Raw genomic sequence first — 17,621 nt, 5'->3', positions numbered from 1 at the left:
AAATAATAATTTTGTATTCGTGTATGCGTATTAATTAACGCGTAGATTACCAATTTTTCAAATTATAACTAATAGAGATATTTAATAGTTTAATGGAGTACTTTGTATTTGGTAGCATTCCCAATGTAAGTAAAATTATTTTTAAATTTACAGGTATTCAGGTCCTTTTATTATATGGCAGTCAACGTGTTAAAGAATTCCTTATTTAATTAATTAGAAGTACTTATGTTCAGTTTTCTTATCGAATAACAAATACATAATCTGAGGCCAAGTGTATACAGGGTGTTCGGTTAACCCTGGGAAAAATTATAATGGGAGATTCTAGAGGACAAAATAAGACGAAAATCAAGAATATCAATTTGTTGATTCGTTAAAAAGTCATTCAGAAATTAAATTACAAAATTTCAAATCGTTCTGGAAAAATTATTTTTGGTTGCAAGGGCCAATTGCAATAATTTTTGGTCATTAGACATACCTTCGAAATCCTACTTACATTCGAGAAAAAAATTCGAGAAAGTGAAATTTTTTGACAAAATTAAAAAATTTCAAATCGTTCTGGAAAAATTATTTTTGGTTACAGGGGTCAATTACAATCATTCTTGGTGAATAGACATACCCCCGAAATCCTACTCAGTTTCAAGAAAAAAATTCCTAATCGAAAATGTAATTTATAGCCCGAAATGTTGCCCCAAAATTTCATGTGAATCTTTAAAATGTCGTAACTTCTGAACGGATAGGAGGATTTTAATGTTTCAAACGGCAAACAACGCATATTTTGGTGAAGAATACGTAGAAAGTCTAAGAACATTCGAAAACTTGTTCCTTAACCCCGTAAAATGAGAAAACCCCCATAAAGATGGTCCAATCTTCATACGTCCATAACTTCTACAATAGTATACGTATCTCAATAAAATTTAGTATGGAAGTAGAGCTCATGGATACCTACAAAAAAAGTACTAAACAAAATTTTCGAAGGACGTAAAGCAAAATTATTAAAATTAAAATCGAATTTTTAAGAAAAATCGACAGAGGGTAGCTGGGGAAATAACCCAGACCTAACCCAGACCTATTTTTATTTAGTTACATTAAGTCCTTGACCAATCTTCTCTATCTTTAATAAATTTATTTGGTGTTTAAATTTTTCAGCGAAAAAAAATTTTTTCAAATCGTTCTGGAAAAATTATTTTCGATTGCAGAGGTCAATTACAATAATTTTTGGTCAATAGACATACCCTCGAAAACCTAACCATTTTCGAGAAAAAAATTCAAGAAGGTGGACAAATTTGTCGACAAAATTAAAAAATCTCAAATCGTCCTGGAAAAATTATTTTCGGTTGCGGGGGTCAATTATAATAATTTTTGGTCAATAGACATACCCTCGAAATCCTAACCATTTTCGAGAAAAAAATTCAGTACGAGCGGAACTTTAAACATAAATAACTTTTTAACAAAGCCTCAATCAACAAATTAGTATCTTTCATTTTCGTCTTATTTTGGCCTCTAGAATCTCCCATTAAAATTTTTTCCAAGGGTGTCCGAACAGTCTATATGATACTAATGTATCCTCCTCAAATTTTATGTACAAATAAATAAATTAAAATGAGTGTACACAATTATTTAAAAACTGATTTCTATCTTGATATCAACGTATGTGCTTCAAATTTTGTATACAAATAAATTTAAATGAATGTACACAATTATTTAGAAATTGATTTAAATCTTGATTTCAATGTATGTACCCCCTTCAAATTTTGTATACAAATAAATTAAAATGAATGTACACAATTATTTAGAAACTGATTTCTATCTTGATTTCAACGTACGTGTATAAATAATTTCTAAAGATGCTTTCCCTTCTAAAAATATCTACAAATATCGCTTATCAAAAGCCATAAGCCTCGCAGATAGTTGCATAACACCTGTGTATTCTGTATTCGACAACGAAGACAAACAAAGGTATTCTACAGCTGCACAGCCACCAAACGCGAACGTGCAAATACTTTTAAGCGCTCGATTACAAACAGAATATAAATCAGCAAGGTGTTCGTGATTCGCTACACTCGTTGAGACACATTTCTGCCCATCCCTGCTCGCCACCGTATTCTAGTAGAAACGAAAAGCAGTCGAATAAGGTTTGAATCGCCAATTGTCAGTGTCGTATAAACGATCGCGTTCGTTATCGGATTCGTCGACCGGTAACGGTAAAGCTAAAACACTTTTCGTACGCACCGCACGGATAACAGTAGACTCGATTTACTCGACGATGTAAGGCAGTCGAAACAGAAATCGCTATGATAAATTCCTCGAACCACAGACGGAGTTTTTCTTTTTATTATATAGAAGTTTCGTCTCGAAAAAATTCTACGTGACAATTCTTTTTTCTTTTTTTTGTTCCATTTTAATCATGTTTTTTTTTTTTTGCGTTCGATCGAACGTCGACGGACGCACGTCCGAGGGTGCAGCCTTGCCCTTAGAATATCTTAGAACATTTTCGTCCGAGCGTCTTGTGCGGTATCTTTTCGAATCGTCGTTTTCTAACGTGTAATAATACTGCAACAGTCTCCTTCATTTTTCACGATGCGGTAAAACGCGGCGACATTGCCCCATTCACGAAGGTTTATTCCATACTAGAGCGTCGAACACTGATTGGAGCAAAATTACAAATTACAAATTAAAATAGTTTGGTACTTAGACTAACGATTGAAATTAGTCGAGGACGAGAAGAAGGCAATGTCGCAACGTTTCACGGTTGATCCATCGAATGTAGTTTTAGAAAATATTCGGAGGACGCTCGCAAAATGTTCGTATATGTTTCTAAGATACATCTTACGTTTAAAAACGACCGGAACAGAGAGGTCGGGGGGATCGAGAACGCGGAGATTCTCGGTCCGCGTTCTCGCTAATCGGCTCCCGCTACTTGCATCAGGAGAATGTAAAGGGCAAGGCTGGCCCCGGGCACATCCATGCAATCCTCTACTCATCTGCGTTTCTTTTTCTTCGATCTGTTGCCTTTCTTGGAGGTGGCGCAGACCGAGGCGGTCGCGCCAACGGCGGCGTTCCTATCGATCGCCGCCTGCACCGAGTAATCCCCATCCGCGTCCGCGTACGCCGCGTTAGCGTTCAACTCGTCCGAGGAACTCGAACGTTCGGGCACGACCTCGTGCTCGGAGTCGCTCCTCTTCCCGGGGTCCCTTTCAGGCTCCGACGAGTCCTCCTTCAGGAACCCTAGATCCACGGGGAGCTGTTCGATCTTTGACAAGCCGTCGTCGTCGGATTCTTTCTCGTCGCTCGAGCGTTTCGCGCAGCTTTTAAAGCTGGAATCCCCCTCGGCGAATTCACCTTCCGGATCCTCCGTGATCTTGACACCCGACACGGCTGGCTCTTCCACTTGCAACGGTTCCTTTCCCTCGAGTTCCGCAGGGGTGCTTTTCTTGACGATCGAGCTCCAAGACCACTCTCGATCGCCGAGAAACTCCGTCTCCAGTTCCTCCGGGTCCACCATCACCGGTAACACGGTCAGACTCGGCTGTTCCTCGAGCTCGGGCGGCTGGATGACGAACTCTCTCGCGTCCATGTCCGTGACAGCAGCCTCCAGCTCGTCGATCATCGTCGATTGGAACGAGGACTCGTGTTTCTCAGTTCTCTTATCGTCAGACTCCTCCGCGATCGACTCGAAATCGGACTCTTTCTTAGATTCCTGTTCGCCGGAGTTCTTCTTCCTCACGATGGAGCTCCACGAAACGTCCACTGCGCGAGCCGCGAGCTCTCCGGTGTCCAACTCGGCGACAGCCTCGCGAAGCTTGTCGATCATCGTCGGGAACTGAAACGAGGACTCGTGCTTTCGACGGAGCTTCCTCTCTTCGTTCCGTTCCTCCGCGATCGTCTCGATGTCGTCCTTCTTCTCCTGATCGTCCGTTTGTCTCACGACCAAGCTCCAGGACACTTCAGCCGTGTCGACGGGAACCTCTCTAGGGTCCAATTCGACGATTGGATTCTTCTTCCTCCCTGGATCCGACTTCTCCAGGCTACACTTAGCAACGTCCGTGGATTCGATCGTTTCCTCGATCTCGACGAGTTTATCGTCGTCTTTTGGGATTTCTCGCTCCACGGAGATGCTCTTCTTCTTGACGATGGCGCTCCAAGAGATCTCGTTTGCTGGTTTCTGCTCTTCGACGGTTCTCGAGGATTCGGACGAATGATCGGTTTGAGGGTTGCTGTCTACGTATGATTTTTTATTTTTCCGAGATTTCTTGGCGCGAGTCCCACTCACTTCCGGTCCAGACAGAATCTTACACTCGGGAGTCGATACTGTATCAGTCAACACTTCCATCTCAGCCTTCTGCATCGCGTCGATGTCGATGATCTCGATCGTGCCTGGGGATCGTTTGGGAGGGATGTTGGAGGGCGACGTCTTCGTTTGGCGAGATTTGATCTTCTTCAAGGGGCTGACAGTCTCGACGATCCCCGTTTCTTTGGTGCATTCCTCCAGGTCTTCTTTCTTCTCCACGCTCTTGGTCTTCCAGCTCTCCTTGATGATCACGGTGACGTCGACAGCGGAGGAGTCGCTCTCGATCACCACGATGTCCTTCGTTTTCTTGCCTTTGGACTTCGTCACCTGTTCCGAGCCTGTGGGAGCCTCCTGAGACTTTCTCTCGCAATCGTCTTTCAGAATCACGGGGCAGACGTCAGAGATCTGCACGTGTTCCAAATCATCGTCCGAGAGCGTACGTTTGCTAGCAGAGGAGTCGTAACCACTGCCTTTGTCAGCTTCCAGCAGCAGATCCTCTTTGGACTTCTTGTCGGGCGTTTCGACCAACTCAGAGGTGTGTATATACTCCAGATCATCGTCGGATATCGTGTTCTTGCTGTTCTTTCTTTGCATAACGGGAGAACCGGTGCATTTCTCGACGTCGATGCACTCAGCCTGTTGCAACTGAGTGATCTCGGACCTCTGAATATGCTCGATGTCTTCGTCGGACTGTACCGACGTACCCTCTTTACTGCAACAAGGCGTCTCGATCATGTGATACTCGATAGAGCTGAAATCATCCGTGGATTCCAACGGCGGTGACTTGCATTTCTCAACGTCCGCGAACTTCGGCTCCTCCGTCTTCTCAGCGCCCTCTACGACGTATCCTAACTCCACGATCGGATCCTCCAGCTTCCCGGAACATTTACCATCGCTCTCGACCGCTGGTTTCGCGTATCTGCTATCCTGACTCGCGGAAGATTTTGATTTGCTCTTCGACTTCGTCGCTGTCTCCTTCGAAGACTCCACTTTGCCCTTCGCCTCTTCCACCTTCTTCTTGCAATTGTTCTTGGACTCCTCCCTGGTATCCTCGATTACGATACTGTCCTCGTGTTCCTTCAGCACATACCTCTTCATCGGGGCCTTGGACTCTCGCTTTCCACAGTTACCACCAGCTCCGTTCTTCCCCGACTTCTTCGATTTCTCTTTCTCCGGCTCGGTAGCTTTCTTGCTCTCCGACTTGCAATGCGCCGGAGCGTTCCTGCGTCCATGTACAGACTTGTTCTCCATCAATACGACGCTGTCGTCGCTGCAATTCACCACGTACTGAGCCTCCGGCAGAGCCTTCTCGTGCGATTTCTCGCCTCGTTTGTCGAGTCTCTTGCCCCAGGTGGTCTCTTTTGCTTGCGTCATCGGGCTGCTCGGTATCTCGCCCTGCTCCACGCACAGGCTCAGGCTGGTGGGCATGTCGCGGAACGCCTCCTCCCTCTCGAAGTCGATGGAACAGCTGCCCGGGTTCGCGAGCGGCGCGATCTCCACGCATAGCAGCTTCTTCTGTTTCACCTCGCAGATGTTCTCGTCGGGGACGCTGTCGATCGCGGGCTCGCTGGCCGAGCGCATTTCCGCGCAGATCTCGGTGAGGTCGCGCAACGTCTGGCTATCCGGCTCGAAATCGCCCAGAGACGCCGGACCCTCCTCGGCGCACACGCTTCTAGGCGGCTCCGGTACGTGGCACTCCTCCGCGGAATCGAACTCCTGACCGGAGTTAACGTCCTCCTCGTCGGCGGATACGGTAATCACGGTGCCAAGAGGGTTGACGACTTTAGTTACCGGTTGACCCACCCTCTCAAATACCGATCGCCTCCCTAGTAACAGAAAAAGCCGTTGGCAGGTATCAATATCGAATAACAATCTCCCTCGTTTATTTTTTTTAACGTTTGGTCTTTGCGAGATAACAGTTTTGCTCGCCTGAGGTGCGTGAAATGATTACGACGTAGCAACGACTGATCTACCGGGTTCGACGCTGTACAAAAGTGAGGGGGGGTTTATGTGAAATCGGAAGATCAAGAATACGGTGAAAGAAATTAAACGACGACCTCTAAAAAAACAAAAAAGATCTTATGACGAGTTTCTTCACACTGCACACCACAAAGACACAAATTTCATCGCAATCGTTTTCGGGGACCCGTTCGAACAGGTACGAGAAAAGTACGAATTACCCCGAAACTCGGAAATGACAAAAGATATACTCTCCGGGGGGTAGTAGACTCTCGTTTTACCTTGGCTCGAAGAGCAGATGTCGATAAGAAAAAAAAAAATATAGTACATTGCTGTTAGTAGTTAGAATGTCATTAAGGGCGGACGGGGGGAACGGAGATACCTGCCTCTGGCCAGTTCTGTATCCACGCAAACTTACAATCTAACAATCATCCGTCACCAAATGCAGAAAGCAGAAGCACCGCGTCTGTGTCTGGGCGCGTTGCTTGTGAAAGTTTTTATTCTAACGAGCATCGCTAAACAAAGAATTTTGGATGTCGCCATATGTGCACGACAGGAGTTTTTGCGTTCAGCAACCGTCGTGATATCGATCGATATGTTGCTTTCTTGAAAAATGTAAATGGTACTGATCGTCGACCGAAAGAAACATCCTAGGTAAAATTCTTTTCGTTTCTGTCGTCTTTTAAACCTTGCCGCGTTTTACTCGCAAGACGTATCGAAGCTGCACGACTCGGGTGTTCGAAAGTATAAATTGTACAAAGTGTCTTGAATTCGTCGGTACCAATTACTTTAAACGTGTAAGAAATATCGACAAAAAGGAACATGTCGGGATATTCGTAAATTTGCTGTTTCGAAGCAAAGCACCACACGTTTCATTGAATGATCACTCACCTGGGGCACGGTGAGGCGCGATAGACGTCTCCAGCATCGCTTCGGCAAGGTCTTCTCTCAGCTGATTCTCGCCGTTACCAACGCCCGTGTTTTCGCTATCTAAGGAATCACCATAAGCTTCCATGAATCTTGGGGACTGCTCGTAACTGCCTGGAAAATATGTCGTTCGTATTAGTACGAATTATCGAAAATAACGAATGAATTTAAGCATGGAAACGACAAAGTATTTTGCCTGTAAATCGGCGATGCAAGTTCCAAAACAAAATACATTGACTTCGGTTTTACCAAACAGTATACGTATCTAGATTTTATTTGGTACATTGTTCGCGAGCCTAATAAAATTAATTCTAACCTCAGCGCAGATTTTCAAGCTACTTACGTAGGAAATTCTGCGTATGAGTTATTTGTAAACTTACTTCCTGATCCATCGATAACGACAGGTACCAATGCCCTGGATGCAGCACGCGGCATATTGACAGGATTTGATCTCGCGGGACGAGACACGCCGGTAACTCCGATTTCAATAGCCTCAGTTTCGACGAGATTCACTGGAGCTCTATCGATAATAAACGTCTGTTAATATAGAAATATATAACAGTAATTTCAAAGAGTTATAAAGAATGCCCTCAAGTGATATTTATTAGAAATCCGTCTTTTCCAAAAATTCTAGGGACATTCTCTCCAACTCTCCAGTGCAGCGTGAAACATTTAAAAAAGAAAGACTAACCCGCTGGTCGCATTGTACGTTTTGAAGACAAATTGAGGTCCCATCCAAAGCCGTCTATGTGGACCAGCGTGTGTTACAATTTCTACTTGACTTAACCAACGATCCTCCGCTGAATCGACGTCTTGCATGTCTTTATGTATAGTGACAACACTCAGCAAAGGGCTAGACGTTGGCAAAGGTGACAGTATCTCGAAGGAATTCGGGCATCTTAAAAGAGGCCATTGGCCTTTAGCTTCGACTTCTAATTCAAGCATCGTGTCGTCGCACACTTTTTCTTTTGGTACGCCTGTAACGTATTATTCGTTAATGAAACACGAGAAATGCTAAAGTGCACGCTTTCGATGGGACTTTCCGAACGTGTATCTTATTCACCTGAAACTGGTTTCGGTTCTAGATCGTATTGTATCATATTCCCGTGACACGCCATGATAAATAGAGAATCGACTGCCCTCTTCACAACTTTCGCGGTGGATTCTCTTTGTGCATACATCCAAGCCCTTGGGGGTGCGAAGCAAGCACATATTTTTAATGGTAAGATTCCGATATCGTCGGAGTGCAATCGTTGTCTCTGCTGTGGCCTACTGCACAACATAAAAAACGGTTCAAAAGATCTTGAAAAAATAGGAAACGAAACATCCCCTTCCTTTCTACGAATTTAGAAACGATAAAATGAATCCGTAGAGGGAAAGGGGGATAATTCGTTGTTTTGGAAGATCTTTCACAGAATACAGTGATGGTTTGGATATTGCCAGTTCAACGAACCGAGAGCGACCGGCCAATTTCTAAAGCACCACTGTATAACATTTAATATACGTGTTATGCAGAGATGAATTACCTTTGTTGAGCTTGACTGTTTACGTAATTTAACGAATATGGTTGTCGTATCTGCGCTAAAGGGTGTAGAACAGTTGGATGAGGATACGGAGGAAGTCTTGGATTAGAATACGAATATATTGACAAAGGCAACTCTGTATGAGGGACAGGAGAATGGGATCTGGTGCTGTCGTCCATTAAACCTGCACTTCTATGAAATCTTGAAAGTCTATTTACAACATGAGGTGTGGAATGAGTTCGCACTCCTACCGGTCCACCGTACGGTGCGACCGGAAACACGTGAGTAGTACCCCGTACAGTTGAAATTGCCGCCCAACGAGTATCGCTCGAGAATACCATATCCTGTCGTGACAGAGAATCATAAAACACGTATCCTCAGATTGGAATATGAAAATAACGAAACATTAAATATTTTCTAATAATTTGTTTAAAAATAAAGAATAAATACCTGCACTTTTGCAGTGGTATCTCCGCGATGTAAAATATACAAATGATGCACTGCTGCCAATGCGGGCCCTCCCGGATGCGGCTGAATTCTAAATACATGAAAATCATGCCCCCGTTTGTCAGCGGTCATTAGCAACGCGCCGCTTAAATCAAAAGTCATGGCAACGATTGCATCACTATGGGCAGTAAAATGAGCAATTACAGTCTCTATATTTGCATCATCTAATTCTTTCTCCTCTTTAGCTGCTTGGAGATCTAATATCGTAACCACGCCTGGTTGGGTCGCATCACTGCTCGTATTATTGATGACCATGGGCGTCACCGAGTTTCCGGTCAAACTCGACGCAACGGTCTCTCCCAAGCCGCGTAAACCTTTACCCAATGATTTTGCAGCGTAAAGAACAGTCGCGGTGTAACTTTGAACTCCCTCCCCCTCGCAACCACCGCTGCTTCTTTTCGCTGGTAATAATTTCTTTTCACTGGAAACAATAGAAAATTGTTTATTACAGACGCGATCGTCCAAAGATTAAATAGCTTAATATCCGAGAATTTATCGTAGAAACAATATCCTCACCTGTAAGCAAGCCACCTTGTCCCTAATGCGACAGGATTTGGATTTGCAACTGGACTGGCGTAGCAGGTAGTGACTGTTAACACATCTTCCAATGTTCGAGCATCAAACACCGCGATCTTTTCAGTGAATGTCACTACTATGGATCGCTTATTCGCCAAAATGTCGCAAACAGGATTTTTGAACTTTATGCTTTTAGCTTGTTCCCCAGTTTTTAGCGAAATGAAACTAATGTTGCAAAATTGTGGTCCAGGTCCAGCTGAATCACATACTGCTACCATCGGCCGTTTCAAATCAAACAGATCGGCATGGTCATCGTCAATCTTTGGATTTGGTAAAATTCTCAGAGTGCGTACCACTTCTTGCCGCCATGATAACACTTCGGTTGCTTCTCCCGTTGCTGCTATCAACCATACCTATATTCGGTAAAATGTATTACATGTCAGTCTTTATTGGCCTCCTTCCGACGTGACAAAGGCGTCGTCAAATCACCACCGGACCCCCGATAGTTAAGGTGAGGGCCCAGCCATCTTAGCAAAGCAGTTAGGGATAATGGCAATGTGCTATGATTCTTAGCCCCCATATATATCCTTCGTTAAAAAAAATTCTGAGTATCGTATTATTATCTTTACTAGCCATATATGTCCCCTTATTTTAATAATGAATGAGCCTGTTTACGTATTGCAACTGTTAGATAAAATAAGATTTATCTATACGTACAGAAGAATATAGCTTTAAAATTTGTACTACTACAAAAACAATGTTCTATAATTAGAAATCATGCGAGTCTATAGAAGTCCCTTGCACTTAGTTTTTAATCAAATTAAACATTTGAATTGAATCGTGCGTATAAAACTTTATTCTTGGAATATTTCAAGTAATGGAAATCATGACCATTTCTTTATTATTGTATTACTTTTTCATGGCATTTTGGCACGTGTGTCCTTTTACCATCCAATACCTCTATTACGTACAGAAAAGCCAAACAAAGAAAAAACAAACCTGAACTCCGGTTGTATAACCAAGCACCAGTAATAGAGGTGGTGTATTAGAGCCTTCATTGTAGTCTGGATATAAGGCAGGATCATTAATGTCTGCATACTCAAATCTTGCCCATGATATAGACTCTTTGTTATCTGAATTTAATGTGCCAGCGTAAGCCTGTACATAAACAAGATAATACATATCTCTTAATAAAAAGTAAGGAGAAGGATGATGCCCAAATGTACCAACCTGTGGAACAATATCATTAATAATCCCCGCAACGCTGTCTACTATTGTTCTGTCCACGATTGGTTGAGGTGTTACGACTTGAGCTCCTTTATGCACACCACGCCTTGGAGAGTCTGCAGACATTTTTTCTTCCCAAACTGAACGTTTTTACCTGCAAATAAATATTACATCCGTTATATTTATGTAAAGTACTAAAATTGTATTACAAATGTACTATGAACAATATATTACCAAAGATTATAAGTATGTAATTATAATTCCAATATAATAGAGGAAAGTTATGATTTTAATATAAACATTTAAAAACTAATTAATATATCACTCATTGATTTAAAAAATTAGTAACATATTGTTTCTATAGCTTTCCTTAAAAAATAATTTTAAATAAATAACACGATATTTCCAATGTTAATAAAAAATTATATCACGACAGTATTATCAATGCTAATGATAAATAAAATAATTTATTATTAATTACATGTAATTTCGCATACGAGCATTAATTTGAATAGCAAACAAAATTTTTGTTAATTAATAAACAAATTGTTTTAAACGCGATAACATAAAAGAAATTGTTTATTGCGCGTTAAAGATTTATTTTATTGTATTCGGATTAAATACATACAGTTTACATACTTCTATTAATAACAATATCATGCATAGTCAATAAGAATCGTACGAAATGGAAATCACTAATCAACAAAATAAAAAGCTGCTACAAAAGCATTACCATTCGTGCTCGGAAATGTACAAAACATTATCTGTACACGGATAATGAATAAATGAGTGACAGGAAAGTAGTGGGAGAATCTATTTTGCCTGTTAAAGAATATTACACAATCCAGTACAGCTGTTCGTCGTGCACGCTCAGGGACGATTTATAAAAGGCAAACGCAAATGTCAGAACAACGACGAAGAGAAAGTCCGAATGTTTGTCGCCCCGAAAAAAAACTCGTACAAATACATGTCAGATTCCAGAACAAAAAATTCATACACTTGGCGTTAGAAGGGCGACCCTGACATTAAGTCGAACAAAGGGGTAGAAGGTAGTTTAGTCACAACAAAACAATCGCTTCTCACGACGTCGTTATTACTCGTTTTACGGTGAAACGTCTGCACTTCGATCGTTTTCGAATGAACGGAAAACAGAATCTTGGATTTACCTCGCCATAAAACTGTATTTTCATACTGGGAAGCTCGCCATCTCTGAAACGACCTTCTACTGCGTCATTCTGCGAGTGACTGACACAACACAACCAGGAAACGATAGTGATGTCACCCCGCCCGCGAAACGTCAATCTTTTTGTTCGAAATATGAAGCGCGTCGGTGGAATTCTTGGTCGATGCGGTGCCCGTCGGGTTCGTTGTCTGTTTCGACGCGTTTACGAGAAAATTGAAAAAAGACACCCGTTAAAACGTATCGCGTATCATAACTTCAGCAACGGTCTGTTCCGTTGAAAATACGAAAACAATAATCAGCTGATTCAGATAAGGAAATGGTGGGAAAGGAGGGGATAGCAAGAGAAAAGCGAACACGAACCCTTGGTATTCATGAGATCTAAAATTTATCTAGATGGCATAATCAACGTTAAAATTACGTTAACTAAATTCCATGTTTGGGGAGAAGAAAGAAACAAGAGGAGAAAACATTTTTGTTTCGTTAGATCTGTCAATGAACTTGTTAATAAGGCTTATTTAGCAATCTTTATCTTAAACACGAAGATATTTAAATGCGAAACGATTCTACTATCCAAGAAATTTCATGCTCTTGAGATTCATTAACGACATTTCTCTAATTTACCACTAGAGGGCTTCGAATGGTAACTAGTTCTCGCAAGCTTTGAATAATGGATTCCTTTCACAACCAAATGTCCCTATACTTAAAGAAGAATTTGTTAGGTAAGCGTTACTGTTGTAATAATGGACATTAAAAGGGTTATGAATGTTAGACAATTGATTAATTGTAATTAAACAGAGTTAATAAGGCTGTAATAATAAATTAATGAAGCTATAACGTTTCTTATAATATTAGTATATTGGTATTAGGTTATCTTTTAACCTCGAATGCCTAATATGCTACTACAATATTACAATATTTTAAACTTCAATACACTCGACACATCTTATGATTTTGATTAAATATTACATAATAGAATAAGGTTTAACAATGTCATTAAAGATGAACACAACACGAAAGTCTAGAATCATAACCAGTAAAGTAATTATTAGAAAAGTAGTAGCACCAAGTGGCACTAATCAATATTATATTTTTATCCCCAAATGTGATCGTAAGAAGTGACTCAACTGATAGTAGCTCCATCTACAAATACACAATTATTTAAATCGAATCACTATATGCAATAGGAATTATTTTTCATATATCCTATAAATAAATGCAGATCCTACTTTTATACGTATGGACAGGGTTATGACCATCTGATAAAAAAAGTGTTTTCGATAAAAATTTATTGGCATTGAGTGTACAATACAATAGATGACAATAAACATTTCGAAAACAATGTGTTCTCGTAGTTTAGAAATCTTTCTACGTTTTCTTAACATCTCAAATAATACTGTCTGAAATGTTACACAAATGTTTCTGAAACTTGCACAGAGGCGTATATAATGTTAATTAAAAGAAATTTTAATGACATCAGAGGTAAGAAGGGGGAAGCTAATCGGCGTCACCCGTACCTCGACACCAGGTCAGCCTAATGACGTGTATATTTGGCGTAGTAGTTGTGTTTTAAGAATGAATAAAAATAAATAAATGCGTGTCTGTGAGGCAAAACGGTCATCGGCCAATAGGTGATACCGTTTATGATTACTGTCGATGTAAGAAAATCGGCGTTAAATATTCAGGCGTATAGGCTCCACGTAGACTGTTCGTCTGGTAAACATTTTTACTAAAATTATTTTCAATCTACATACAATAAACACTATGCACTAACGCTGCAGCAACAGCTCAAAAATATTTCATAAAATACTTTTAATCCTACGCAATAGTATTTCTGCAGTACTCTGAACTGTATGGAGTTGAAAAAGTCTTATTTAAAATTTAGATTAATGTAAATACTCTGTATACCTGAGTAATTATTCATACTTTGCACTTGGTACTCCGCGCACGGGAGCATCGACACTTTTTTCTCTAACGAAGTCGAACTAAATGGCAATTATTGACCAAAATAATCGAACGAAGATTTAATTAGACTTGGTCGTGCTATAAATCCATTATGCAGACGTAGAAAAATGTAATTATCCACTTCCTACCTATCTCATAATCGATTTAATACGAACCACGATTAAATTTATACCTTTTCACTGGAACCACGTAATTTAAGGGGGACATCACGTAACCATTCATGCAGCTCGATAAATCGTGCTGCCTTGTAAAGCACAGTACCAGTACAAGCTACTGCAATTACGCGGAATTCGGCGTAAGATTAATATTTCATGTCGGAAGCAATGCATAGGAAATTCTTATCGTGGTATCCTCGATCCTCCGGTTCGCTATAATTACCTGTGCGTGTATTTGTGCAGCCCGAGCTCGACTTAATCGCCGGAGTTTGCGTGTCCTCCATGTCACCGATGTCCCCGTACAGTAAGTCGAAAGACATGGTCCCCCGACTTAGAAATACACGGCTTCTAGTATTTCGCTACCTTTCGCGCAAGATAGATCAAAAGGGTTGCGATACAAATTTTATTCCACTGAAAAAAAAAAAAATAAAATAGTTGGATTAAAAGTAAACTCAACATTCTTTAAAAATGATGCGTCGAAAGAGGGTACCTAAATATTCGTAATTTTATCAGGGCCTGTCCGCGCCGTTATTCGAATATGCAAAGAAAATTTTTTTCTCATAGCTTTTGTAAACAAAAATTTCGCGATGCGATAATAAAATTATTAATAAGATTTTCGTATTTTAATTTTTAACAACAAAAAAAGTTATTGATAATTTTGTACAGGGCGGTTTAAAGTCTTCGCGGAAAATGGCAAAGAAAGCAATACCGGCGGCATTGCAGACTGAAATTTCTAACAACGACGAGTGGGAGAAGCTTCTCAAAAGAGCTGGTTTAATAGGAAAGTATATAAATTATGTAAACGTCTTGTTATAAAAGATAAATATTATTTTTAAATAATGTACAACATACGTACATACATTTTTTAACTAATCTTTTCCAGTGGTCGACGTCTATTCAGAATGGAGCGGGCCATGTACAGGAATGGTAAGCATCTTAAAGAAAATCAAAATGGAGATCGGAGGAGACGCGTTAAGCTACGCTACGGTAATTTCTGCTTTCTTTGTTTTATTATAAATTCACCTACGGAACGCGTAAATATTATAAGTGTTAATTAAATTATATAAATTTAGGCAAAGTGCGATAACATCACAGATTTAGAACGTTTCCAAGGGAAAAGTGAACCAACATGGATGTTCATTCACGTAAGTAAATCAAATAAAAAATGCCCATATTTTCTGAATTTAGTGTGCATTCAAATTGTTTTTAAAGTGTCATATTTTAATTATGCATTAAACTCATATTATTAATTTACTGAATTGGAATAAGATACTATTTTTATTTAGAATGGCCGAATGGTGAACCTTATGTTCGGCGCGCAATGCCCACAATTGTTGCAAATGTTAACAACAGAATTACACCGAGTACAAAATGGCGAAGAACACGAGTACGTAAAATGTGCATAAGAAAGAAAAAAATAACTAACAGAAGGGAAATCAAAGTAGATTCTTGTATGGTAGAAAACTTGTACATACGGAGTTGATAATCTCTTAACTTTCTACGAATGTATAGGTTTTGTATAGATGTGTCTGAAAGAAGTCCGGAAGAAATAACACAATTAAAAATCATCGAAGAATCTAGAATAGCTAAAGAAGCGGCAAAAAAGGCTCGAAAAGGTTTTGCATACAACGTACTAGAGATGTTTTACTCATATTAGCACATAAATTGATATATCCATCGTATTGCACAACTTTAAGATACGGTTGATAAGCACTTTGTCATTTCATAACACGATTTTCTTATTTTAACCCAATCTCTATAGATTTATACAGATAAAAACAAAACGTTTTATATATAGCAAAAATTTCACAATGTTTCGTCGCACTCGCTTTGTCGAAATAATAAATCCTACGTATTGATTTGACGCGTAGAAAATTTAATGAATAAAAAGATATAATAATAAATACTTTCACTTTTACAATACTTTTTATTTTTTAAATATTAATTTAATGCAGAAGCTGAGGCTATAGCACGATATGAAGCGGAAATGTTGCACCTGACCACTTCATTGAACAACGAAAATTGTCTTTTACTTTACCCATGGATTTTCAAAGATGAAGAAGGTCATAAAAGAGACAAAAAATCGAGCCCACCGTACATAGAATTAGTCGAAGAAATTTTACCAGGGAATTTCATTGTCGAACAAGAAATACGGAAACGACTTAACGAGGATATTCTCACCACCCTCTTCAATGAAGTAACACTAACAAAATATTATAAAATGCTAATACCTTTAGAGATGATTAAACACCGAATTTTTATTTAAAAATTTAAAACGTTTCAAGTGAATTTATCATTACAGTCCGATTATGTATTGCCAGCGAATTTTAAACAACACCTTTTAGATGGTAAATGTATGTTCATGAGATTGAAAGTGAACGAAGAAAAACCGGATGTTGATATCCACAAGTACTTGTTGAATCTTTTATTTGGAGAACCGGAACTTCCTGACGCGGAAAAGTCTCTCAGTGAAGAATGGTCCGTAAAATTAGAAATTAGAAATTTTTCATTTTGGTTTAGCACTAGATGACCTACTATGTTTCTTTTAAATATAATGCAAGTTAGTCAAATTTCATTTTTCTTAGTTTTGCTGGACGTCACCGACCCGCCTACGCGACAACCGAAAACGAAGTTTTTCCTGTTGTGTGGTCACCCCCGAACTCTAGAAACAAGGCAATTGTTTTTCGCACGATCTTCCCCGTACACACAAACAAGACATATCCGGTAAGTGTATTATACTTTAATGTACCTAGGACTAACATTTTAACTTTTTTAATTCATAGTATGAAGATAAAACTGCAAAATTGCCCATAGTAGTGTTCAAATATGATTACACGAAGAAAAACGATCTAAAGGTTGTTTTGGAAGAATTTGAGGACGAAATAATTAATTTCGGTATTTTTGAATCCGACAAACCGCCAGAAGCAAAAATCATAGCGAAGAGTATTGACGAGTTCGAATTAAACACGCGAGAAAGAACGGGGTACATTTAAAAATACTATTATACACTATACAATATATAACTATATCTGGTATATATATCAATACTAGTCGATTCCTTTATGAAAGATTAAAACGTAACATAACTCACGTTAACAGGTATGAAACATTTGTATGCGTTGTAAAAAAAGTAGGATGCGAGACATTTTTAGGATTTGCCGGTATCGGACCATATCACGTAAGTGAAAATCCAGAAAAAGGTATAGAGGAATCGAACTTATATTTTCCGGATATTACTGCTTCGGAAGAAACGCAATCTGATGACGAGGAAAAGCCGAAAGAGATAATAGAAAATCTTGATGAAAGCCAAAATGCGGCAACATCAACTACAAATACAAACTAGTACCTCAATTCGTTTCCAACCTATAACATAA

General features: G+C 39.8%; 2 protein-coding genes across 5 annotated transcripts; one reads left to right on the top strand and one right to left on the bottom strand.

Annotated features, from left to right (window-relative positions):
* Window positions 1–1,424: 1,424 nt before the first annotated feature.
* On the bottom strand, window positions 1,425–12,459 carry LOC122401394. Of its 2 annotated transcripts, none has more exons than XM_043403482.1 (11): window positions 12,114–12,459; window positions 10,951–11,101; window positions 10,720–10,878; window positions 9,721–10,133; window positions 9,148–9,625; window positions 8,701–9,041; window positions 8,238–8,446; window positions 7,866–8,151; window positions 7,555–7,694; window positions 7,139–7,288; window positions 1,425–6,114 (listed from the first exon to the last, which is right to left on the bottom strand). In XM_043403482.1, exons 2-11 carry the CDS (start codon window positions 11,071–11,073, stop codon window positions 2,978–2,980), a joined length of 5,436 nt encoding a protein of 1,811 aa, XP_043259417.1. In that variant the 5' UTR covers window positions 11,074–11,101; window positions 12,114–12,459; the 3' UTR covers window positions 1,425–2,977. The 2 variants fall into 2 exon arrangements, with proteins under 2 accessions (XP_043259417.1, XP_043259419.1); XM_043403484.1 differs by lacking the exon at window positions 12,114–12,459 and adding an exon at window positions 12,045–12,099.
* A 1,226-nt stretch (window positions 12,460–13,685) lies between these two features.
* On the top strand, window positions 13,686–17,596 carry LOC122401398. 3 transcript variants are annotated; one of them, XM_043403488.1, is made up of 11 exons: window positions 14,412–14,733; window positions 14,914–15,026; window positions 15,129–15,234; window positions 15,321–15,392; window positions 15,534–15,634; window positions 15,760–15,863; window positions 16,203–16,444; window positions 16,550–16,725; window positions 16,833–16,971; window positions 17,031–17,230; window positions 17,347–17,596. In XM_043403488.1, the coding sequence occupies exons 1-11, from the start codon at window positions 14,716–14,718 to the stop codon at window positions 17,588–17,590; spliced, it is 1,515 nt and encodes a 504-aa protein (XP_043259423.1). In that variant the 5' UTR covers window positions 14,412–14,715; the 3' UTR covers window positions 17,591–17,596. The 3 variants fall into 3 exon arrangements, with proteins under 3 accessions (XP_043259425.1, XP_043259423.1, XP_043259424.1); XM_043403489.1 differs by having other exon boundaries at window positions 14,914–15,028; window positions 15,131–15,234; window positions 17,103–17,230; XM_043403490.1 differs by lacking the exon at window positions 14,412–14,733 and adding an exon at window positions 13,686–13,843 and having other exon boundaries at window positions 14,914–15,234.
* Window positions 17,597–17,621: the final 25 nt, after the last annotated feature.

This window comes from Colletes gigas, unplaced genomic scaffold (assembly GCF_013123115.1).
Source record: "Colletes gigas isolate AHSC1104 unplaced genomic scaffold, ASM1312311v1 Colletes_gigas_Sc00024, whole genome shotgun sequence".
NCBI lineage: Eukaryota > Metazoa > Arthropoda > Insecta > Hymenoptera > Colletidae > Colletes > Colletes gigas.
The sequence above is the reverse complement of the archived record's forward strand: the minus strand, read 5'-3'. Positions and strand labels throughout refer to the sequence as shown.

Bases quoted from the DNA above. Each gene is read 5' to 3' on its own strand.
- LOC122401394 (XM_043403482.1), bottom strand. From the start codon at position 11,073: ATGTCTGCAGACTCTCCAAGGCGTGGTGTGCATAAAGGAGCTCAAGTC. The intron at 8,152-8,237 runs GTGAATAAGATA...AATACGTTACAG, and splicing joins AGAACCGAAACCAGTTTCAG to GCGTACCAAAAGAAAAAGTG. The intron at 7,289-7,554 runs GTAAGTTTACAA...CATATTTTCCAG, and splicing joins CGTTATCGATGGATCAGGAA to GCAGTTACGAGCAGTCCCCA.
- LOC122401398 (XM_043403488.1), top strand. The intron at 15,635-15,759 runs GTACGTAAAATG...ACGAATGTATAG, and splicing joins CAAAATGGCGAAGAACACGA to GTTTTGTATAGATGTGTCTG. The intron at 16,445-16,549 runs GTAACACTAACA...TTATCATTACAG, and splicing joins TCACCACCCTCTTCAATGAA to TCCGATTATGTATTGCCAGC.